This window comes from Hippocampus guttulatus, chromosome 4, assembly GCF_054856545.1.
Source record: "Hippocampus guttulatus isolate MCC_2025c chromosome 4, RoL_Hgut_1.0, whole genome shotgun sequence".
Classification (NCBI taxonomy): Eukaryota; Metazoa; Chordata; class Actinopteri; order Syngnathiformes; family Syngnathidae; genus Hippocampus; species Hippocampus guttulatus.
The window spans coordinates 2,699,010-2,723,283 of record NC_141264.1 but is presented as its reverse complement, the minus strand read 5'-3'; the positions used below and the strand labels follow the sequence as shown (position 1 = coordinate 2,723,283).

General features: G+C 41.4%; 1 protein-coding gene across 2 annotated transcripts in view; it reads right to left on the bottom strand.

Annotated features, from left to right (window-relative positions):
* Positions 1 to 20,853, bottom strand: part of plcg2 (phospholipase C, gamma 2) — a 53,521-nt gene extending 32,668 nt beyond the window's left edge. For both annotated transcript variants that reach the window (XM_086108662.1, XM_086108663.1), the window contains exons 1-13: positions 20,721 to 20,853; positions 19,228 to 19,420; positions 17,021 to 17,170; positions 11,522 to 11,615; positions 11,369 to 11,416; positions 11,145 to 11,229; positions 10,094 to 10,174; positions 9,972 to 10,012; positions 7,574 to 7,646; positions 3,560 to 3,661; positions 3,321 to 3,439; positions 1,058 to 1,143; positions 856 to 973 (exon numbers count right to left, since the gene is read on the bottom strand). In XM_086108662.1, coding sequence (XP_085964788.1) covers positions 856 to 973; positions 1,058 to 1,143; positions 3,321 to 3,439; positions 3,560 to 3,661; positions 7,574 to 7,646; positions 9,972 to 10,012; positions 10,094 to 10,174; positions 11,145 to 11,229; positions 11,369 to 11,416; positions 11,522 to 11,615; positions 17,021 to 17,170; positions 19,228 to 19,411 — 1,181 coding nt within the window. In that variant the 5' untranslated portion in view covers positions 19,412 to 19,420; positions 20,721 to 20,853. The remainder of the gene's footprint in view (positions 1 to 855; positions 974 to 1,057; positions 1,144 to 3,320; positions 3,440 to 3,559; positions 3,662 to 7,573; positions 7,647 to 9,971; positions 10,013 to 10,093; positions 10,175 to 11,144; positions 11,230 to 11,368; positions 11,417 to 11,521; positions 11,616 to 17,020; positions 17,171 to 19,227; positions 19,421 to 20,720) is intronic.
* Between the last annotated feature and the right edge of the window lie 3,421 nt (positions 20,854 to 24,274).

The window sequence follows — 24,274 nt, the reverse complement described above, 5'->3', positions numbered from 1 at the left end:
CATAATAAAAATCTAAACAATCCCAAACTTGACATGGTGCCCCAAGAGGCGAGCAGGAGTAATGCAGACATTTCTCCCAGTCGCTCTTAAATATCTCCACTCTTCGTGACGCTGCCATTCTCGCTACAATAATATAAAAATATTGTTTTGTTTTGTTGTTTTTTTTAATGAGGTGTTCAGTCAGATATCTGTTTTATACATCCTATTCCTGAGGTTCTTTCATTCATGAATGAAAACATTTGACAATGCCTGTATTTTAATCAAACAAGTTTTGAAATGTTTAATTATAGGATGAGAAATTTCTTCTGCTGTGCCATTTCCATTGAGTCACTTGTCTTACTGTATGGCATCGGAGTTGCCCAGTTCACAGGAATGTTTTTTTTAACCAAGTGAATGTATGGAATATTTATTAGTTCACATTTTGAGCAAATAATATTTCAAATTTGAAGATTCAATGGCCATGAATTAAAAACGTGTTTAAAAAAAATGTAAAGCAATGGACAGCACTTGACAAATGTCGTCTTACAAAACTGGCAAGTGCAGATTTAAAGTTAATCATTTCCAAATCTGAACATGATTAAGCTTTCTTTGCTAAATTTGAAAATTAAATAGTCCATTTACATCCCTTGGAACGTGAATGTTCATCTAAAACACTGCCAACACCAAGTAAAGAAAGACAGTAAAAATAATATAGAAGAGTTGAAGTTAGCATGTTAGCTTGGCCCTCAGCCAAGGTCTCAACTCAACTCTACTCAATCCAAAACCAAAAATTACATGCATTTAAGCACAAAATGTCTCTCTTTTACTTATAAAGTGTTATCATAATTATAATAATACTTTCTTTGTTGCACTTACTCCGAGGTAACAAATGCATGCTGATTGATGGCTTTAACCACATCTTCAAACTTGATTTTGGTAGTCCTGGTCCAACCATGATAGATGATTGGTTCTCCAGGTCCTTCCCAGCAGTCCACTGGAATCCACACCAAAATCACAAACATGAGAAACACGATTGGGAAAGCCAATTTCATGTGGTGCAAGTGTAGGATATACTGACGTTCAACACAACGACATCCCAGGCGCAGACAGCGCACATAAGCCTCTGTGGATGACTCACTACGAAGCTGGTCACCTGTCAGGTAGCTATAAAAAAATTTAAAAAACAGAATGAATGATGTCATTAAAATCATGTTTGTTGTTGGTAAATTACAAAGGGAAGTTCGGTGGTATTTCAGTTCCTATCACCAATTGTCATTGAACATCTGTTATATATATTTATATATATATATTTTAGTAATTTAAGTACCTAGGATCAACAGTGCAGAGCAGCGGAGCCTGTGGAAGAGAAGTGAAGAATAGAGTGCAGGCAGGATGGAACAGCTGGAGAAAAGTGTCAGGAGTGATTTGTGATACAAGGGTGTCAGCTAAGGTGAAGGGAAAAGTTTACAGAACAGTTGTGAGACCGGCCATGATGTACGGTCTAGAGACACTAGCAATTGGCAAAAGACAGGAGGCAGAGTTAGAGGTGGCTGAGTTAAAGATGCTGAGATTCTCCTTAGGAGTGACAAGGATGGACAGGATCAGAAATGAGGTCATCAGAGGGACAACTCAGACAGGAAAGTTTGGAGAAAAAGTTAGAAAAGCCATTCTGAGATGGTTTGGACATGTACAGAGGAGTGACAGTGGATACATTGGTAGGAGAATGTTAGACATGGAGCTACCAGGTAGGGGACAGAGAGGAAGGCCAAAGAGGAGATTCATGGATGCCGTGAGAGAAGACATGCAGGTCGTTGGAGTCAGAGTAGAGGATGCAGAGAACAGGGATAGATGGAAATTAATGACTCGCTGTGGCAACCCCTGAAAAGGGACAAGCCGAAAGGAGAAGAAGAAGAAGAAGATATATATATATATTAGTACCGATGTACAAATTATCAGAGGTGGGCATTGGTGAGTTCGTCAATGAGCTGCTGTCAGTATTTCAGGCCAAGTCTGTCCGACTCGGCTGTAACAGCCAAACGGCCTCGAGAACGTACATACCTGTGCTACGTCACACAGCCAAATGCAGAAAAAGTAAAACTGTGTTGTATGCCTTTCAGTCCCACAGATCTCAATGACATCCATCCATCCATTTTCAACTCTGCTTATCTTGAACCGCTGGAGCCTATGCCAGCTAAGTTGGGGCGAAAGGCGGTTACACCCTCAACTCGTCGGTCTACTGACGGAAAGAGTGACAGAACTTCTTTCAGTCTGACGGAATGCCCACCTCTGCAAAATATAATTCACTGGACATGACTGATAAGAAGCTTTTGAGATCAAAGTCAATATTGAGTCCATGAGGGGTTAGGCAAGAAGACATCATAGCCACCTGGCCTGATTCACTCCACACGCTGTGGTTCAAGAAAAAAAGAAACAAATGATCCAATGAAGGCTGTGCTGAAACATTATCTTAACTTATGGCACATTAAACATAACCTTTTACAACTGCTATGTGAGTGTGTCATTTTATTTTTCTATTTTGAGATTTTATTTCTTCACATCTGCGCCTCCAAGACAGTCAGATGTGTGTTTGCCTCTTGTTGCCCAACAAAAACATGTCATGATTTTTGTGGTGTTGGTTTCAGAAAAATGTACTTGTCTGTTGTTGTGACTTGTTGAAAATCCCATTTAACCCTTTCATGCACCCTGTAACCCACAGGTCTCAAACCCAAGGCCCGGGGGCCAGCTCTGGCCCACCACATCATTTTATGTGGCCCGCAAAAGCAAATCAAAGATGGCAACTTTCATGATGCTTGCTAAAATCTCTACCAACATTTCAAATTATCATTTGTAATAAATAAGAGTCACACTGTAAGCATTTTCTTGTTACAAAACCCTTCATTACAGTCACTTAAACAGTAGGTGAATAACCCGTCTTTTTTTACTTCTTTATATGGTTTCAGTCATAACGGCCCTCCAAGGGAAACTCACTAAAATCTGGCACGCAACAAAAATTTGTTTGATACCATTGCTGTAACCTGATTACATGACAAGCTGTCCACTGTAGTAACCGCTGTCCCTGAAAGAGTAATAGACCAATTTATGCCAAAGCACAGGTCATTTCAAAAAGGTTCACACACTCTACGTGCATGACCAATAAGCCCTACAAAGCCAGTATTTTAATGTCTGAACAAACGGAAAATAATGCATTTGTAATTCGTGGAGACAGTATTAATTTCAGACCCATTACTAAACTGGCATGGCAGGGGGATCCGCAAGATTACATGTATGCAACCTCCCAATTCTCTGTTGTGTTGATCGTGAGAGTGTGATGTTCTACTGACGTGTTGTGTGATGAATTGATCCAGTAATGGGACAAAGGGTTGTTCATGTCTTGGTTGTTGATCTCCGATAATTTCTCATCCCACAGGCAGTTCTCTTTGGAAAACAGGAAGCTGAGGAACTAGGAATGACATGGAGAAGAAACACATGCAAGTACAGTACAGTAAAATACTTGTGTATCACCTTTCAGAAAGGAAATGATAAGAATGAATGAAACTGTATTGGTGATTTTCTTGAATACCTCACTGACTGTGAACTCTGGGTCGTTGGTTTTTCGCATGGTGTCATCAATGAAAGTGGTCATCAACTCTCGAACCTTGTTGAGGTCACTTGCCCATGGCTCCTTCGTGAATAGAAAGCAACACAAGACATCATGTACAGTATTTCATTTCATCTCAGACATTAACTGGTAACTCTTGTGGTTGTCACAAGTACACAACTTTAAAGTGGTAAAAATGGAATGAGGCACTAATTTGTATTCATTACTGCCGGTTGAATTACAATCTTTTTTGATCCATCCATCAAGCCGTATTCTTACACTTATTGGGCCCCCTTTATGTGGGCACGCCCCCCCCCCCATCACTGTGCCCAAATTTGAGAGCCTGCACAGCTAAGGCGGCAAAGGATCAGACATGACAGTTGAGGGCATAATCCACCTTCTGTCCGTACACAGCTGGGATAAGATCCAGCATGCCTACGACCTTCGTGAGGATAAATGGTTTGAATAATGGGTGAATGGAACTTTTGGTGCAACTTGCTGTAGCTCTCACACGTAATTTTCTGAGCATATTAAATTCCTGGGGGTGGAATGTGGTTCTCACTCACAGTTAACAGTGCAAACGGAAATTGCCATAAATTGAAATTCCTCAGAGGATTGCATTTTCCAATTACAATCTCCGTCTTGCAATGTTCCCTCTAATTTTCCATGCATCTGAGCATTCACACAAATTCCATGACCCTTTCTTGGGCCACGGTGAGCAAACAGCAATCACACAGTGGCTAAACCAGCGAAAGCAAATTCTGTAATAATCATAATTTTAAATAAATTATCTTTTCAATATTTGCTATTTTATAATAGAGTGACATGAGAGACGCTTTTTATCAACAGTATGTGAGTATAGAACTGTTTAAAAAGTAAACTACATTTAATGTTGCATAATATTACCAATTACTGACAAGGTGTTGAGATGCATCATTTGTTCGACAATATTCCTCAAGAAGGTTTTAAGGACTTTGCCTAGCCCAGTAAATATGATCATTTTTTTCAAATTCACACTCCTTAGATTAGATCACACATGTCAAAGATGCCGGCCCGCGGGCCAGATCCGGCCCGCGAGAATGTTTTCAGTGGCCCCTGGGATGATATTGATTTATTATTAGAACCGGCCCGCGCACCGCAGCAAGCCGGGAGCCCGCAGATCTTTTACACGCACCAATATTACATTTCCCACAATGCAACTGTGACGCGCCAAGCAGTGGCCGCTTCATTTCAATATTAGTGCAGCAGTCGTTAGCATAGCAGTGACATTAGCGTGCAGATTTGCAAAAATGGCAAAACGGAAGGTGGACACTGAGAACCGGGTGTTTCAAACAAGGTGGGAGTCGGAGTAAATGTTCATGGGCGTAGCTGGAAAACCTGCGTGTCTTCTGTGCAGAGAAAGTGTGGCGGTATTGAAAGAGTGTAATCTGAGACGACATCATGAAACGAAACACGCGAACAAAAACAAGAATATGGACATGGAGGGGGGAGGGGGATTTCATTAAAAGGTGTATACTTAAAGTTTGTGACGAAGTTTGCCCCGAAAAAAACAACTCTTTTTAAACGTGAGCATGAGCAGAAACGTAATTGCCGAGCGAGCATAGCAGTTGTCCATTTATCTAAAAGAGCAGCTTGTGAAAAACGGAAAAGATGTCATCGCATATTCCTTGGCTATGGATGAGAACGCTGAAGTTTCTGACGTTGCCCAGTTGTCAATTTTCATCCGCGGAGTGGACTCCAGCCTCAGCGTGACAGGAGTTTTTGGCTTTACATCGTATGCATGAAAAAAATACGGCAGTGGGTGCTGCGCAGTTTGCCCGTTTCCTCCCCGACACAGTGGCCCAGCTGCGCATCCAGGCTGATCAAACGTTGTCGAAAGTTTGGCAGCACATACCTGTGTGAACAACTACTTTCTTTGATGAAGCTGAACAAAACATCACACAGAAGTCGACTTACTGTTGAACGCCTTCACTCAATTTTGAGGATTTGCTCAGCTCAGAGCCTGACCCCAAATATTGATGAACTTGTAGAAAAGATAAGACACCACCGAGTATCAGCCTCAGCCTCAAAGAAGTGAATATTACTGTGCAATCACATATTAAGAGTTTTTACTCACTTCAAGTTTAAAAATTAATGTATAATATTGGCTTTCACTGTATGTTACTTCTCCTTGAAGTGTTGATTTTGGTTAATACATTTTTGCATTTTATTGTATTTAAATCCAATTATGTTTTAAAAATATTTTATTCGAGTAAATGATCGAAAATTGCTATTATTTGTTTTTCTTGTAAGTAAATTTAGCCTACTTTTGCTAAAAGAGAAAATATGGGCTATTGATGGTGCCTTGAAAAATACCGGCTTCTTTCATTCATGTTATGGGTATTTTTATACAAAGGAAATTAGTTTTTTGTACCTGTTGAAAATTAAAGTTTACTGACAGAGCCATAAGAAAATGTTGCTTTATTTATCTAATCATATTGGAATGTATTTGTTAGGTTTTCAGTCAATTAACTTTGGTTCAATAAACTATATGTGGTAATTTTTCAATGAACATTTGATCAGTCCGGCCCTCGGCTTGCAGCAAAATTGTTTATCTGGTCGTCCGTCCATTTGACTTTGACACCCCTGGATTAGATGATGCTAAACATTAATATTCAAAGTCTTTGGAGGTAAATAATAAGCTAACTTAAGGTGTCAGATCATTGTGGCATATTTTAAAAGCAGGACTCAGTGCCGTATATTACATAACGCACATTTTACCCAAAATGAGCAAAAGAAGGGAGACGGTCGGACTCTATGTTTGTCTCGGGCATCGAAACAACGAGCTGCGTCCCTGGACTAGGCTATCAAAAGGGGTGTTCACACGGCAAGATTTGGTCCGGTGCTACGCCGGGGCTGCCCCAGTAGAGCGTTCACACGTGCAAATTAGCTCCGGCGTAGCCCCGGAAAAAGTCTTACACCGGACCAAATTTGATCCACCTCAGGGAGGTGGTTTAAAAATTTGCTCCGGAGCAAATGCTCGTTTGCGAAGCAGCACCGATGTAAATTTGCACGTGTGAACGCAACTGGGTTAAATTTGCTCCAGAGCAAATGCTTGTGAAGCGTACGTACGGCGAAAATGTGTTGCTTTCGTGCTCTGTCGGACTTCCGTCATGTGTTTGTTTAATAATGACACAAGACTTGGCTGGTAACATCTTTCCTTTTGTAGGAGACTGGACTGTCTCGGAGTTGTTAGTGTAGTTTGTTCATTTATTTTGTGATTTCCTCTCTTGATTTTCTGTTTGGCGCATTACGTGTTTGCTTTTCTGAGTGTCATTGAAGTCATCGTTGATTCACGTTTTCGGGGGCGGTCACTCTCGAGCAGAAGGCACGGAGACCGAGAAGGAGAAGGACGTGCCTGTCCAGTAGTCGCTTGAGTTGTGTATACGTTTTAAAAAGAACCAACACGATAGCTCATTTGTTTTCTGTCGTTTTGCTCCGCTGCAGAAACTGCCGTGTGAACGCAAGTGGGGCTGCACCGACGCTGTGCCGTTGCAGACACGCTCAGCGGCTTTGTACGTGTGAACGCTCCACACAATTTGCTGCGGTGCAAAATATATCGCAACAAAATACATCGGTGCAGCGCCGGAGCAAATGTGTGCCGTGTGAACACCCCTAAAGTGCGCAAATTTGCGTCTAATGCATTGCTGCCACGAGGCAGCAGAAGAGCTGAAAGAACTCCCCTGTCGTATGAGGCGAATAATTTTTTTTTTTTTTTTTGGGAATGCACTGTATACACTTGCTGTCTGCTGAGAGGGTGAGAACAGTGTGCGATTGCGGATGCGCGCATTTTAGAGGGAACACTGCCTTCTTGTCAGCTACACCGAACCAATTGACACATTATGTCAACCATGTCAGAAATAAATGCAGTTTTTGTGAAAGTTAAAAAGAAATTTGTTTGTCAAGTGCAAAAAGAAAAATATCTACTGGAACATGACTAATTTCAGCTTTACTTACCTTCTGCTGGTAAATGAGAAATCGTTGGAAGTCATGAAGCAAAACTACTGAGGCATCGGGTTTATCTGTATTGCTGAACAACAGAAGAGTGTGTACATAGTCAAGCGGAGGATGCACCTTTATATTTGTGTTTGTTTACTAACAGGGGTCACCAACCTTTTTGAAATTGAGAGCTACTTCAGGGAATGGTTAATTCGACGGGCTACAATTTGAAACGCACACTAAAATAACGAATTTGCTCAAATCAACTTTAACTCTTATGTTTTTGATGAACAATTAATGATATTCATCGATTTGAGGACAAACCATGTTCATGATTTCTCACAATAATCATCAACAACCCACCAACAACCTACGTTGCAATTTTCCTGAGCCTCCCCGACGTGTCGGGGGTGAGCGGTTTTGAGACAGACACACAGTCGATCGAGGGGAGCCAAGCAGCAAGCGTCTGGTTCCCTCACCATGCTTTTCAACCGAGGCCGCATCAGATCGGAACTCAGATTGCTTTTGTGACGCTGATCCTGTATAATGAGGAATATTCCCCCAGCAACATAAATAAATAAATAAAGGGAAGAGCGAACTTTCCACCCACTTCATGCTCTGCTCCCTGTAACATGGATTGCCAGTACTTAAGTGAGTACTGTACAGATGAATTATGCAAAAGTGGAGCGATAGACAGCGGTGCGCACTACGAGTAAAACCAGTGAAAAAAATGAAATGAACAGAGAGAGATGGAGGTTGCGCAATAGGGAACAAACGGTTGGTGTAAGCTCGTCTAAATGCAAGTATGACTTGCGCAAAAGGTCATCTGTGTAACTGCAAAAACAACAAAAATGTGTTTTTGTTCATATTGTTTACATACATTGCAGCAGAATCACTCCCATCCCTCCTGTTGGCAGGGCAAGGAAAGGTGAAAATATGTTGTTTCTTTCATTCATTTTGGGGTTTTTTTTTGTTTCGATATTGTACAGGTCAAGCAGGGAGCAGACGTCTACAGGGATGAAAAGACAGTCCTAGTACAGATTACTGACAGCCTTTTTTTCAAATGCTTCCAAAAATTTGCCTATTTGTCGTAGAGGTCTACAAATGATTACAATGATAATTTTTGTGGCACTCTTTACCACAAGACTTGAGATAGTCATATGAATTAAAGTCACCCAATAAAATTACATTACACGGAAATGATTTAATGGCAGCAATCCCCTCCCCCCGCATTTCTTTTATTTATTTTTTTATTTTTGCTTCTGTGAGATTTGTTCATAAAACTAAAATGTATTGATGTTGCCTGATTCATAATCGTGTTATGGCAACTTTCTGTGAGCCATGGTTCGCTGAGGAGAAAGAAGTCAAGCTCATCGGTCATAATGATGTAATTAATCAACAGTGCTGTTGCCTTGTGATCCAAAATTGAATAGAGATAATCTTGCAGTGATGGCCAGAGACATCGGCTTGTTCAGAGGTTGACAAGCTATCCTAAATACTAGGTTACCGTATTTTCCACACTAAAAGGCGCACTGGATTATGAGGCGCACCTTCAATGAATGGCCTATTTTGTAATTTTTTCCATATATTGGACGCACTGGATTATAAAACGCACTATACAATGCCTCTACTAGATGAAGCTACGCTCCTTCCGTTCAACTCGAGAGGCGTTCATGACCGCCTCTGAAAAACGTAAATTAACGATTACGAAAATTGAAAATTATGCATCAAAAGAGAAAATCAAGCGAGGAAATCACAAAATAAATTCAATAGACCCCCTTAGAGAATTTATTTTGTGATTTCCTTATTTGTGAATACACAACAGGAATAAATAACAAATACTTCTGGGACAGTCCAGTCTCCTACATTTTACTGACATCTGATCGTTCTGAAATGCCAACAGAGGGAGTCATTCATAGACAATGGGTTTTGTCAAGTCAGGGTTGAGTTTGGGGCGAAAGTCTGGGTTAAATCCAGGGGTGGTTGGGGCTCAGGGGTTTGGTTAAATAAGGAGAAATCAATCTATTTCGGAGTGAGGGATGTGGGAGATTGTGTTTCATTGTGTGCTTGTTGGGCCTATTATCTGTTGCTGAGGATAAATAAGCCCTTTTTTATGGAAGATGACGCACACTTGGGAAAATGTTGACAGCCAGTAATTTTCTCCTCTGCTAATGTAGATATATACCAATGTGTTTGAAAATTTGAAAAATTGTCAATAGAATTTGCAGAATGAAAAGCACAGATGCTTTTCAGACATCTTGACAGGGACATTATGCGACTGAAGCGCTCTTCCCCTCCGCCTTGGTATCTCAGAATGTTTTTTTCAACACATGAAATGCTTGTTGGTGACCCCTGCTTTCGATGTACAAGAGCGTACTTGCTCTGAAATGCAAAGCAAAACAAAACAGGTACTTACCCCAAAATAAAAGCACAATCCTTTTTGAATTCTTCAAGGACCTGAGTGAAGAAGAAATCAAAACACTGCATACGCACGCTGTACAGTAAAACAAGAAACTAGCCATGAATGATGCTACCTACCTCATTCTGTTCAAACATTATTAGATTGTACAATTTGTGAAACTGCTCAAAATCCAAGCGTTCGTGTTTTGCTCCCACCTCCTGTGAAAGGAGAACAATATAAGTACTCATGACTGTGTATTACAGGAGGCATCAATCTATTTCCTATACAGAGGGATACCACTTTTCGCCATTGGGGTCGTGGCTATGGAGGGGTCTACCACAGCGGATTTAGGGCGAAACCGGTTACTTTGAGCCTTGAGAGATATACACTGTATAACCTGGGTTCTGCCACTGGCCAGTTTACGGCGAGAGATCTTGGAGGTTAAAGTGAGGTTTTTTTTTACTAAAAAGGAACATTTCTGTAGGTTGACATAGCTGTTATTATACCATTTTGGCCCAAATATAAGACGGTGTTTTTTGCATTGAAATAAGACTGAAAAAGTGGGGGTTGTCTCATATTCGGGGTCTAGACATTATACCCATTCACGACGCTAGATGGCACCAGATATCATTGGAGCGAATGCTGAACTTGACTCCCCAGGCCAAAGTGAACCCCTGTCACAAAGAATAAAAATAAAAATAGCGGTAGCACAAAGAAGAAAAAGTAGCGGTAAGAAAGAAAAGAGAAGAAAATAAGAGAAGAGATAACAGAAAATGGAGAAACATGGTGACAATCTGGAGAAAAGTGGGTCGAAGATCAGCCAGGTTAACCAGCAGCTGAGGAGAAGTTACGATGTAATTTACATTTCAAAAACCAGAAGCCATTCATTTACGAATGTGATTGCACTTTCGTTTACATATTTAAATATTCAGATATTAAGATTTCAATGAGGCAAAATAACATGCTTTTTCTCTCAAATATATTGTTAGAATCATTTGTTTCGGATGTACTGTAATTATTTTCCGTATAAAAATTAATTTGGTGTTCGAAAAGTCTTTTTTCAAACTTGAGTCTTGAAAAAGAGGGGGTCGTCTTATAATCAGGGCCGTCTTATATTCGGGCCACTATGGTAATTTAGATTTCCAGTGAATGAGTTAAGAATAAAGATGAAAAAAAAAGTAAGAGTACCAGGAATTTGTCTTTCAGAGAGCGAACACTGGTGGGCTTGTAGTTGAGCATAGGAAGAAGAGTCTTCAGCTCCTTGATGGATATGCTGTCAAGATCACATGAAAGTACATTAAAACTAAATTTACTGTAAAATGCTATAGGCTTTTTTTACATACGCTAACTACAGTATGTGTAACCAGATAAATCAAGTAAAACAAAAGGGGTCTATACAAGAGGAAGCGTACCTGTTTGTCTTTGTCTGGTTGACAGAATACATCTTCTTTCTGAGCCAGCTTGAAACAAAATAAAACCCTACTTCATCATCCTGTACTGTACTGTCCTGCATTTACACACAGGCTGCCATGTAATTATGGGTGTGTGACTGTGTGCGTGATTACCTCTCAATAAGAACTGGAGTAGGAGCGGTCAGGGTTTCTTGAACTAACGTTTCAAGTCCAATCAGCCATTTATATGCCTCCTCCACAGAATCAGCTAGGAAAAAAAGCATAATAAGGAGATTTATGAACAGTCCAGTCCCTTCCTACACACGTGTGGTTTGGCACAAGCAAATGATCATATTCAAAAAAAATTTTCAAATTATTAAAGATATATATATCTTTTTTGATATTTTGGACTGTCCCAGAAGTGTTTGTTATTTATTCCTTTGTTGTGTATTCCCAAACGAGGGAATCACAGAATAAATTCTGTAATGGGGCTATAGAATTTATTTTGTGATTTCCTCGCTTGATATTCTCTTTCGATGCATTATTTTCAATTTTCGTAGTTTCATTGAAGGAATAGTTAATTTACGTTTTTCCGAGGCGGTCATGAACGCCTCTTGAGCCAAAGGAAGAAGAGAAGGCACGGAGATGGACAGACGTAACTATTTTTTGAGACTGTGAAAACCATGAATAAAGTGTGCGTTTTAAAAAAAACATCACAGCTGTTCTTTTTTCAGAGCTGCAAAAAAAGAAACGGACATAATAAAGCTGCGACACGGTTCACTGAACCAACAGCAAGTTATAATATTGTAAGCATGTCTCCATCAAGGAGCCATCTTGGGGTCGATATATGAATGGAATGACCATACACAAGGCGCACCGGAATTTAAGGTGCGCTCTGAGCTTTTAAGAAAATGGAAGATTTTTCGGTGCCCCTTATAGTGCGGAAAATACAGTACGTGAAGTAATATGAAAAAATTCAAATCACCTTTCGATCAAAATAGAACATATCATAGAATGGAGATTTATGACACAAATAAAAACATCTTCAAAACCCGCCTTAAAACTCACTTGTATTCTTTGCTGTTTGTTGTATATGTTAAATTGCTCCATGTACAGCACTTTGTATGCAGCGATGGCTGTTTGAAAGTGCTCTATAAATACAGTTGACTTGAGACAAATAAAATAGGCCCAAGTGTTTTACTTTTATTTTAGCAGACAGGTTATTTTAAGCATAATTAATGAAGCCAATCTTTATAAGTATGGTCCATAATTGCAGAGCAAAAAGCGTTTGTCTTCGCCGAGAGCCAGAGCAGAAGACATAACCATATCCCAGCATTTGCCTTGTTGTTTACAGCAGTTAAACAGGTGTATGAAAGAGGAAAGAATCAAAGTGTCCTTTTACTAGTGGATCAGAGACATTATACTCAAAAGGTGCATGATGTCTCGCATGTCTGCTACAAGCTAAGCTTGAAAGTAAACAAGAAGCTGTCGCATCCACTGACGAAAAAAAAAAGAGAGTTGTTCACTTCTCCTGTCCCATTTAAATACGCTTAAATTCCTAGCGCCAACTCTCAGTTCCAAATAGGCATCCGCGCTGCACGCTGACACTCCTCTCTCCTCATCCTCAGCTCCAGCAGCCACCCATCCAGCCGCACCAACGCAGACTGTCCAAAAGCGCAGACAAATCCGCTGAACAATACGGGGCTGTGAAAAATACTGCCCATTACAGGTGCAAAAAACACAAGCGCCCCAGGGCTGTCAAGCGACGACTGTTAAATCGCGCCGACATTCCCACCATCGGAATCAGTGCTGGTACACGCGTGCTGCCGACCAAGGTGCAACCATCAAGCACAGATTCTTCTCCAACAGTCCACATGAAGGACAACAAACATGATAGGACAAAACAAAAGGCAAAAACAACAAAAAAAGCATAGCTCTTGAGGAGCTTTTGCAGACGCCTGCCAACTATGGCTCCATCTTGAAATATAAAAGTGGAAATAGTCTGATGTTCTGTTTGTAGATTAAAGTGGGGTGGAAATGAAGGAGGCGGCCCGATGGTCCAGTGGTTAGCGAGTCGACTTCACAGTGCAGAGGTTGTTTTATTTATTTATTTATTTTTTTAAATATTACAGTCATTGGCTTTACATTTAAATCTATAGGGCTCCTATCGCTTCCATTTTACAAGTTAATAAAAAGTAATGCAATTAATATTCAAGGTGATTTTTTTTTCCTGATGGTCTGACATTTTGGCACTCCCTGGAGTCCCCGGTGGCTTAAGCATTTACCATGGATATACTACCAATGAGCATTTTTCACAAAAAAACAGCACATCCCTAGATTTATATATATATATATATATATATATATATAAATTCCTCGTCTCACCCCCCCTCGGGTGGTGTCCGTCCCTCATTCAGCTCGGGTCCTCTACCAAAGGCCAGGAAGTTTGAGGGTTCTGCACAGTATCCTTGCTGTTCCCAGCACTGCACACTTCTGGACTGAGATGTCCGATGTTGTTCCCGGGATCTGTTGCAACCACTCATCTAGTTTGGGGGTCACTGCCCCGAGTGCTCCGACCACCACAGGCACGACTGTCACCTTTACCTTCCAGGCTCTCTCCAGCTCCTCTCTGAGCCCTTGGTATTTCTCAAGTTTCTCGTGTTCCTTCTTTCTGATGTTTCCATCACTTGGGACCGCTACATCCACTACAACGGCTTTCCTCTGCCCTTTATCTATGATCACGATATCTGGTTGGTTCGCCATTACCATCTTGTCAGTCTGGATCTGGAAGTCCCACAGGATCTTCGCTCTGTCATTCTCCACCACCTTCGGAGGTGTTTCCCGACCTTGGGGTTTCCAGTCCATACTCCGCACAGATGTTTCGGTAGACTATGCCAGCCACGTGGTTATGGCGTTCCATGTAGGCTTTCCCTGCCAGCATCTTACACCCTGCAGTTATGTGTTGGATCGTCTCAGGTGCCTCTTTGCACAACCTACACCTTGGGTCTTGTCTGGTGTGGTATATCTGGGCCTCAGGGCCTGCTCCTGATCAGCCAGGATGAGTGCCTCTGTGCTGTCCTTCAGGCCAGCCCTCTCTAGCCACTGATAGGACTTCTTGAGATCGGCCACTTCAGTTATGGTCCGGTGGTACATCCCGTGTAGAGGCTTGTCCTCCCATGATGGTCTCTCTTCCAGCACCTCCTCCTCTGTTCCCCATTGTCTGAGACATTCTCTGAGTACGTCATCCGTTGGAGCCTTCTCCTTGATGTATTCATGGAGCTTGGATGTTTCATCCTGGACAGTGGCTCTCACACTCACTCGTCCCCGGCCTCCTTCCTTTCGGCTTGCGTACAGCCTCAGGTGGCTGGATTTGGGATGGAACCCTCAGTGCATGGTTAGGAGCTTTCGGGTCTTAACGTCCGTGGTCTGAATCTCTTCCTTTGGCCACCTTATTATTCCTGCAGGGTATCTGATCACTGGCAGGGCATAGCTGTTTATTGCCCGGGTCTTATTCTTGCCATTGAGCTGGCTTCTTAGGACTTGCCTCACTCGCTGGAGGTATTTGGCCGTAGCCGCTTTCCTTGTTGCTAGTTCGAGGTTGCCATTGGCTTGTGGTATACCGAGGTACTTGTAGCTGTCCTCAATGTCTGCTATTGTTCCTTCAGGGAGTGAGACCCCTTCAGTGCGGACTACCTTTCCTCTCTTAGTCACCATCCGACTACATTTCTCAAGCCCGGATGACATCCCGATGTCGCTGCTGTAGATCCTGGTTGTGTGGATCAGGGAGTCTATGTCCCTTTCGCTCTTAGCATACAGCTTTATGTCATCCATGTGGAGGAGGTGACTGATCGTAGCTCCATTTCTGAGGCGGTATCCATAGCCTGTCTTGGTGATTACTTGGCTTAGGGGGTTCAGTCCTATGCAGAACAGCAGTGGGGAGAGTGCATCACCTTGGTATATGCCACATTTGATGGACACTTGGGTAAGTGGCTTGCCATTGGCTTCAAGTGTGGTTTTCCGCATCCTCATCGAGTTCGCAACGTAGGCTCTTAGGGTCCTGTTCACCTTATACAACTCCAAGCATTCAGTGATCCATGTATGTGGCATCGAGTCATAGGCTTTCTTGTAATCAATCCAGGCTGTGCACAGGTTGGTACGTCGGGACCTGCAGTCTTGTGCGACTGTTCTGTCAACCATGAGCTGATGTTTGGCTCCTCTGGTATCTCTACCAATGCCCTTATGTGCTTCGCTCATGTATTGATCCATGTGTCCACTTATCTTAGCCGCAATGATGCCTGACATGAGCTTCCATGTTGTGGAGAGACAGGTTATTGGCCGATAGTTGGATGGGACTGCACCCTTTGAGGGATCCTTCATGATCAGGATCGTTCGCCCTTCGGTTAGCCATCCTGGGTGAGTCCCATCCCTCAGCAGCTGGTTCATTTGTGCTGCTAGGCGCTCATGGAGTGCTGTGAGTTTCTTTAGCCAGTAGGTGTGGACCATGTCCGGGCCTGGTGCTGTCCAGTTCTTCATATCTGAGACTCTTTCCTGTATGTCTGCCACTGTTATGGTAACTGGGTTCTGTTCAGGGAGGTTGCTGTGCTCCTCTCTCAGGGTCACCAGCCATTGTGCGCTGCTTTTATGTGCAACCTCCTTCTCCCATATGCCTTTCCAGTACCTTTCAGTTTCCAGTCTTGGTGGGTCAGCTCTGTTGTTAGGACCCTGCCACTGAGCGTACACTTTCGCAGGTTGTGTTGCGAACAGCCTGTCATGTGGAGAATGACAGCGCGAAGATCCTGTGGGACTTCCAGATCCAGACTGACAAGATGGTAATGGCGTGAAGCTTCCACTTGTGGTGGAGCTTCTCTGTGTTGTATGACAGTGACGGTGCCTGAGGCACGTCGAGAGTTCAGCGGTGCAGTGGTTGCGACCTAGCGAACACACTGAAAATAAAACGTCTCCAGTGTTGTCATCGAACCAAGTGTCGTCATCTGAAATGATGTCTACACAAAACTGTAGAGAGACTTCCGCGCATGAAGGACCAATAGAATCAACATGCCTGACTGCTATGTTCAAAGCAAACTTGAGAAAACGAAGTATGCAACCATGGCTTAGATCCACTATCGGCTGAGTACGAGTTTACCTTAGACATGCACTTTATAATGTTATATTGCTGTTTTGATTCCATAAAAAGAGCTGTTAAAGCAGCTGTTGTGTGACAAAATGTTTTTTTCACTGTTGTTGATGGACAGTAATCTTGTGTGAGAGATTATGTGTGAATAACTGCTCCAAGTGAAAAATGTTCATGTAAATTGAAAATTGAAATTGTTATTTCAGTAAATATTTGCATTTTGCACAAAGAAAACTGATTCATGATTCCATGTTGATGAGAGCATTAAAATGGGGAAAAATAGGACAAAAAATATATAAGAATGGAACAAAAATAGAAACGATAAAAAATGCGTGAGTAATAACTATTAATTTTTTGTTAATTTGAGTGAATTATGACAGTTGCATTTTTAATTAGATTAAATATTTTAATCGTTTGACAGCTCTAATTTTATACATATATATATATATATATATAAATACACACACACACACACATAGATTGATGCCAAACTGTTTCTGCACAAGGTTACAACATTTAATATGTTCATATGTCGTACTCACCTCCCAGACTCAAGGTGTTGAGAACAAACTGTGACCCATAGAAGATGGTAAAACAAGTATTGTCGTCATGTTTATCCTTGCCATCTTTGAACCGCTCAAAGTCCTTTGAATTTCTCCCTGGACGAACCTCTCGGATCTCAAATAGATCCACTGAAACACAGAAGAAGTGAATCATTACAATTTTGTAGGAGTCACAGTTAATCACTCCATTTTCTCAACCATTGCTTCAGCTATGCACCATTTGGTCAGTTCAAAACAAATGCTAATTGTCATATCATAGCCAAGTGTAAAAGTCAAAAAGCGAGTGACAATTTTTTCAACCAGTCAGTTTGTCCATCTGTCTGTCCTGTCAGTCAAGTCAATCTCTCAGTTGAAGAGCTTAATGCTCATGGTTGGCCCATAAGCAGTTTCAGGCTACAACTGCTACAGAGGGCCAGATTCATTCCTTGGTTGCGATCTATTGTCTGCAGTGAGACTGTAGAAATGGACGCATGCATTTAGTGTTGAAGGGGAAGTCAATTCAAAAAATGTTCCTGACAATATTACGTTTGATGTGGCCCATCAGTCTAAACACGGCATTTTCAATGTTACTGCATTTGTGGAATAGGAATTCAGCAGAAATGTCTACTTGCTGTTTCTCTATTTCATGGGGCTCTCATTTTGTCACTTGTTGGAGAAACTTCCAAAATGATCATGTTAAGTTTAGGCTGCTAAAAGACTGATTCATAATGCTATGCTGTTATATTTCTGATGAAGGTTCTTTGTTTTGGGTTTACCCCATTCATGGGAAAAGAACGATATACACACACCTGTTGAACATGATTTTCGACATTAAAAAAAAAAAGAAGAAATGTTACAAAGGTAAAATAGCTGAAACAACGCTGGGGTTGAAATTATGAATTTTCAAAGATTTCCACAAGTGCCCTTTAAAGGGTTAATCTATTTAATTTGGGTACTTTGAGCATTTTTTTTAATTTTCATTTTTATTTGTGAATTAATGTTATTTGAGCAGTTCATGTGATTTGTGTATGGGTGGTAATATCACAATGGTTGGAGGAGAGAAGCTTCGATGCAGTTGGTGGAAGCCAATGTCCTCCAAGTTCTTTTTTTTTTTTTTTTTTTATTTAATTATTCTGATCCGCTTGTCCTCACAAAGGTCGCGGGGGCGTGCTGGAGCCTATCCCAGCCGTCTTCGGGCAGTAGGCGGGGTACACCCTGAACTGGCTGCCAGCAAATCACAGGGCACAGAGAGATAAACAACCATTCGTGCTCACCCTCACACCAAGGGACAATTTAGAGCACAGGTGTCAAACTCAAGGCCCGGGGCCCAGATCTGGCTCATCACATCATTTTATGTGGCCCGTAAAAGCAATCATGTGCAGGGACTTCGCGTTTCTTGCTTAAAAAAACAAAACAAGAAAATCCAAATAATCTTCACTTTTAAAAAACATTGAGCACTCACAAGCATAATTTTGTTTTGAATCCTCCTTTTTATAATAAAAACAATAATATTTCAACAAACCGTTTTCACAGGCCACTGATTTCAAAATCAGTTATTCATCAATTTGTTGTACTGTTTATGTAATAACAGGCGATCATACACTTATTACATGTCACAGTTGTAGTGGCCTTCCAAACAAAACCCTAATTATGATGTGAGCCGTGACAAAAATGAGTTTGACACCCCTGATTTAGAGTGTTCCATTCACCTGTCAGTCTTTATTCAGTGATTGTAATATGGCTCCCCAGATACATACTGTGCACCAAGCTGAACAATGCTCTCTTCACTATGAAACTATGAATGAACTTAATGCAAACCAGGGCAAAGTACAGCCCGGGGGCCAAATGTGACCATCGCTCGTCTCTGACTGACCTGCTCTGACATTCACAGTGACCATGATGTCAAAGCAAATGTAAAATTTGAAATGTTTTTGCTTTGAAAGTTGCATTTTCATGTGCACAGGTATGGACGTGAGAAAAAGCAAGCAAGATCTCCGACTTGTGTCTGCAATGCTGTCAACTTAGCAACGTTTTCGCGATATTTGGCAACTTTTCCAACCAAATATGTGGACGATGGACTGATTTGACAGATTGAACTAACTCTTTATAATAATTAACATGACAGCATGGCGGTATTTGAATAAGAAACGTGTGATTGTTCGGAACAACTGCAACACTATAATTCAATATAATGACAAAGTACTCACGGACACCATCAGTCTTCTCAGCGGTGCGTGTCCAGGCCACCTGATGTGTTTCCATTATCACTTGAACAGTGAGCCTCTCTGCCTTTTGCCTGAAGACCGTCATGACCATGCCCATCTCCATTTCCCGTTTGATCATATTCTTCCTGTACTCTGTCATCTCTCCCTGCCGGCCCCAGTGTGCCATCTCTTCAGCCTTGGAGGAAAAGTACTAAAACATTTATTTGATGAAGACTGTCGATCAAAACTACAGTCATATTCGACATAGTCTTTTCAAGCATTTGAGTAGCATATTCATTACTTGTTAAACAGATGTGCAACAATCAAAGCGTTGTGAAGGTTCACAAAATAAGTTCATATGTCATGAAAAGGTCAGCTGCTAGCAGTTAGGTATACACACTAGAACACTAATATTACCATGAATTGGCCAAGGAAGAAACAACACACACATATATACACAGTGAGCACACACACACACACACACACGCACGAACGCACATACGTAGCACACACGTAGCATTCTGATGATTATTAGCTAAAACCTATACAGTTTATTAGTTTGAACTTTAATAAATATCTTGTCTTTGTAGAGTGTTAAATTAAATACAGCTTGTACATGATTTGCAAATCATTGCATTCTGTCTTTATTTCACACAATGTCCCAACCTCATTGAATTTGGGTTTGAATATGCAATACAGTATGTCTCTCTCTCTCTCTGTCTCTCTCTCTCTCTCTCTCTCTCTCTCTCTCTCTCTCTGCCTCTGTAAAATGTTCAACCAAGATAAATGGTTTCCACAAAAATGGCAGGCAAGAACAAAACAATTTCCATTGTGCTCATCGGCTCATCCCGAAGCAGAATTTGAAAGATGGTTTCCAATAGTGAAAACGTGTGATGAGGCAAAACATATTTCATTAAGATTCCACTTCAACTCCAGGCCATTTCTGGGGGAATGACCAAAATAAGAGTATTTAACAAATGTTGCCAAGTCATGTAAAGTTTTGAGCACAGCTCTATCTTGTCACGGCAGGCGCGCTGCACCTGTCGGTCCTATTTAGTCTCATAGGATGGTCAACGCGTTTCTGCGAAGGTGAGACTGTATCGATAAACAAAGCCGCCTTTCATGGCCTGCCTCGCTGAAACAGGAAATGCAAATCGTGATAATGGCCAACTAATAATGACCCATTATCAGTTGGCCCAGCGACGTTTAGCGAGATTGCGTAATACCAAGCAGCGAAATGAAATTACGTCTCAATTCTTGTCCTTTCCCCCACCTGCATCCCTTGCATATATGGCACTGCCGAGTGAAGAGCAAGCGAAAATGACCAACGCAGCCGGCCTTCGAATGGCTCATTACGGCGGTTCAGTATTTAATCCTCCCTGTCAGCTTTGTCATATTGTCTTGCCAGTGAAAAAAAAAATACTTCCTCTCGCTTTGCACAATTTACTGCGGCGCTCTCCAAAACAAGCGTTTAGATATTTATTCAAATTTCTTACCTTGCAAGTCGAACAGATCGTTTAGACGCCACACAGTAACCACTTTTTAAAAATTATTTTATCATGTCTTCAACAATGTCAAATTAACCTCCGGGCGACAGAGTGTTGACAATGACATTCACAAAGCTGTTGGTTCCTCTATCTGACTCAACAAGGAAGTGAAGTCAACTTTTAAGCATCAGCCTGGATATTAAAAAAAATAAAAGTCCGGAAGCAAGGGCGATATCTATGCAAAATAACAAACACAAGAGGCTTCGGACCAGAGTGTGCAGTATGCCAACTCCCCGACTGTAAATGACTTAATAACGCAGATGCGGTTCTCCAGTATTCCATTTCAATCGACCAAGTGATTGACTTTTAAAATATAATGAAACTGAACAATTTTGACTCGTGCGCGGAACAGAAAATAATAAACATTTTTGTTTAAACTTCAACCTGGAAATAAAAATTAAAACACTGGACAATTATGTCATCCAACATGAAGGTAAAAACTGAAAAAAACAATACTAAACATCTCCATCAGGATTTGACTGGCCAATTTGATGACCTGTTTTCGTCTGTTCTTTAATTACCCACCTCCCCATAAATAAATAAATAAATAGGCCCTATTCTCATTCATTCATTTTTCCGATCCACTTATCCTCACAAGGGTCGCGGGGGGTGCTGGACCCTATCCCACCTGTCTTCGGGCAGTAGGCAGGGGACACCCTGAACCGATTGCCAGCCAATCGCAGGGCACACAGAGACGAGCAACCATCCGCGCTCACACTCACACCTAGGGACAATTTAGAATGTTCAATCAGCCTGCCATGCATGTTTTTGGAATGTGGGCGGAAACCGGAGTACCCGGAGAAAACCCACGCAGGCCCGGGGAGAACATGCAAACTCCACACAGGGACGCCGGAGCTGGAATTGAACTCCTCTGCACTGTGAGGTTGGCGCGCTAACCACTGGACCACCGGGTCGCAAAAAGGCCCTATAATGCATGCAAAATCCTTGTAAAGACAAGCAAATGGATGAATCAATGCACTATATTTGTTAGTAAAGGTATCAGCAAGTCACAGTTAAATACCAAATGTAATAATCAGTCGATACGTGGCCACAACCAACACCACTACCACACCCTATCTGTAAAAAAAGAACACACTAAAGAGTCACATGTGTGATTTGGAACAGCAACAAAGCTTGCTGGGAATGCCTCTAAATTAGCATTACAGTAATCTGCTCAGTAGTGCACCAGCAGTGGTGCGAATAAGTTTCTAATAAGAGCACTAACAGCAAGTGCAGTGTGAGCTGCCTTAAACTTTCTGATTTAACGGTGTTCTTTTAATCCGCCTTGTGAAGTGTCTTATTTTATCGCATGGCCTGTATACTTGCCTCATGGTCTCTTTTCGTCCTTTTGCCCATTTTCACAATTTAGCGTATGTTCTCATACTCGATCAAGTAAGCACATTCTATTGTAATTTTGATTTTTGATCAAATGTAATATGAATATCGTTGGAGGGCGTGGTAAGCTTTTTTTTAAATATATACAATCATAAGGGTGACATTACTTCATTTAAACCACGTCAACTTACGTGGGCCGGAAGAATGGTGCCACAAGGCATCCAGAATGCCCCAAAAGTACAAAGATGAAATGCACTGGACTGTCACGGCAATCTAAAAATAACTTTGACCTTCATCTTCCTAACCTTTATGCCAACTCACATCAACCTTTGTTGGATGAGGTCATCAGGTCAAGGAGAGATGAAACGATGCTTCCTGTGGAATACAGAAAAGCACAGCGCTGTTTTAAATGAATTCGATTCCCCTTTTCCGAACTGACGTCATCATCCGAGTATTGCTGACGCAAGTCTCTAGCTTGCAGATGTTACCTGAAACAGATAAGCTTAATAATACAATGGCAAAGATATTGATACTGATTGTTGTGTTTGTGAAGGATCACTGATGTTTTTCATTGGCTTTGGAATCACTCCTTCTGGAATACATCATAGAAAGGTGTTTACAGTTTTATTTCTGTTTGTGTGGATCCACACCTTTCCTTTTGTTTTGAACACATATTTCTTGGCCTCATTGACTTTCCACTTGGATTACGTCATCAGGTCAGAAAGACTTTAAAAGGTGCAGCACTGTTTCTAATGAATTCGATTTTTTCCGAGTTAACGTCTTTGCACACGACCACCAGGTGGCTTGGCTTGGGGGCTATCGAGTAGCTTTCTGTGGTCTAATTAATGGCACCACTAGGGGGTGGTCAGAGGTGGCCACGGCCCCTCCTATACATTTACTGACCAGCCCAATGGCCAAATATAGATGATAGTAGGACCAGTTGTACATATCATCCCAAATGTCCACAGCCAGCCAGGCAAGCCGAGCTTCTCTCACAGCAGCCCGCCCCTCATCCAGAGTGCTTTTGGTGCACTCCCACAGCAACGGCTCAAAATATTCTTTAGAAAAAAAACTATGCGTTGTAATGCGTGCTTTTAAGGTAGTGCTGTTCTAGCATTTTTTTGACATGTATAACTGAGTTACTTACCGGTGGTGAACGTAACCTGCTGCTTGTATATGTTATGTCAGTCATTTTCAGACACTGAGAGAAAGTCAACAGACAACTCTTCTTATTTCAAGAAGAATATTAGAACAGGAAAGAATGAGAAAACAGGGGAGCGACAGTGTCTTAGTGAGGAGGAGAGGAGAAGGGGGAGGGAGTAGAGGAAAAGACAGGGAAGGATACACAGCCAGCATCAATAACAGGGCCAGAAGCCAGGCAGGACTCAACAAAAGCAGCTGTGCCTGGAGCAATGGGTTAAATTATGACTGTGTGGCATTAACAATGAAATCGATGGCTAGCCTAGATAGGAACATCATCTGGAGAAAAGTATCTTTTGTTTCACGTGTTTTAATGAAATTACAAATCATGACATACCAGGAATATTTTCATGCTTTTTAATTGATGTTTAGTGGTAGTTGAGTTTCCTTCATCAGAATAGAAGAAATCCCCACACGCTATAATTGAAAATTACTGTGGAGAGGAGCTAAATATTAGTGTCTCGATCTGACCAGACTTTTGAAAAATTTCTGGAGGCACCCCTGAGTATAGTGGTGTTCACATTTTGAAAGTGCCTTCTATTTCATAACCTGCACATTGTGCAAAATAATTGAAAAGTCATCCGAGAGTGAGACAAGAAGAGGAAGAGAGAAAAAAGCAAGTGTGATAAGTGGGAAAAAAAATTACAATATAAATGAGATGACGAAATGCTGCTTCTCTGTTTTCACTTAACGTACCTGAGCCTTAGGTTTGTTTTTTGTTTTGTTTTTTTAAATCAAGAGTTGTTTTAAGTTAATTTAATTGACACTTCTGTTGTATTGTATTGCATTGAATTGCCTTGGATTTTCTGTATTGTGCTAACTTACTAAGTACTTACCAGGAGTGTGTGTGGTAGTGTATGTTCATTTGAAGAAAAAAAATACTGTCACAATTTTTTAATTTATTAATATAACAACAAACACTGGTTAGAGTCCCCCACCCCCATGGTAGTTTCTGCTCGGGGCCCTAA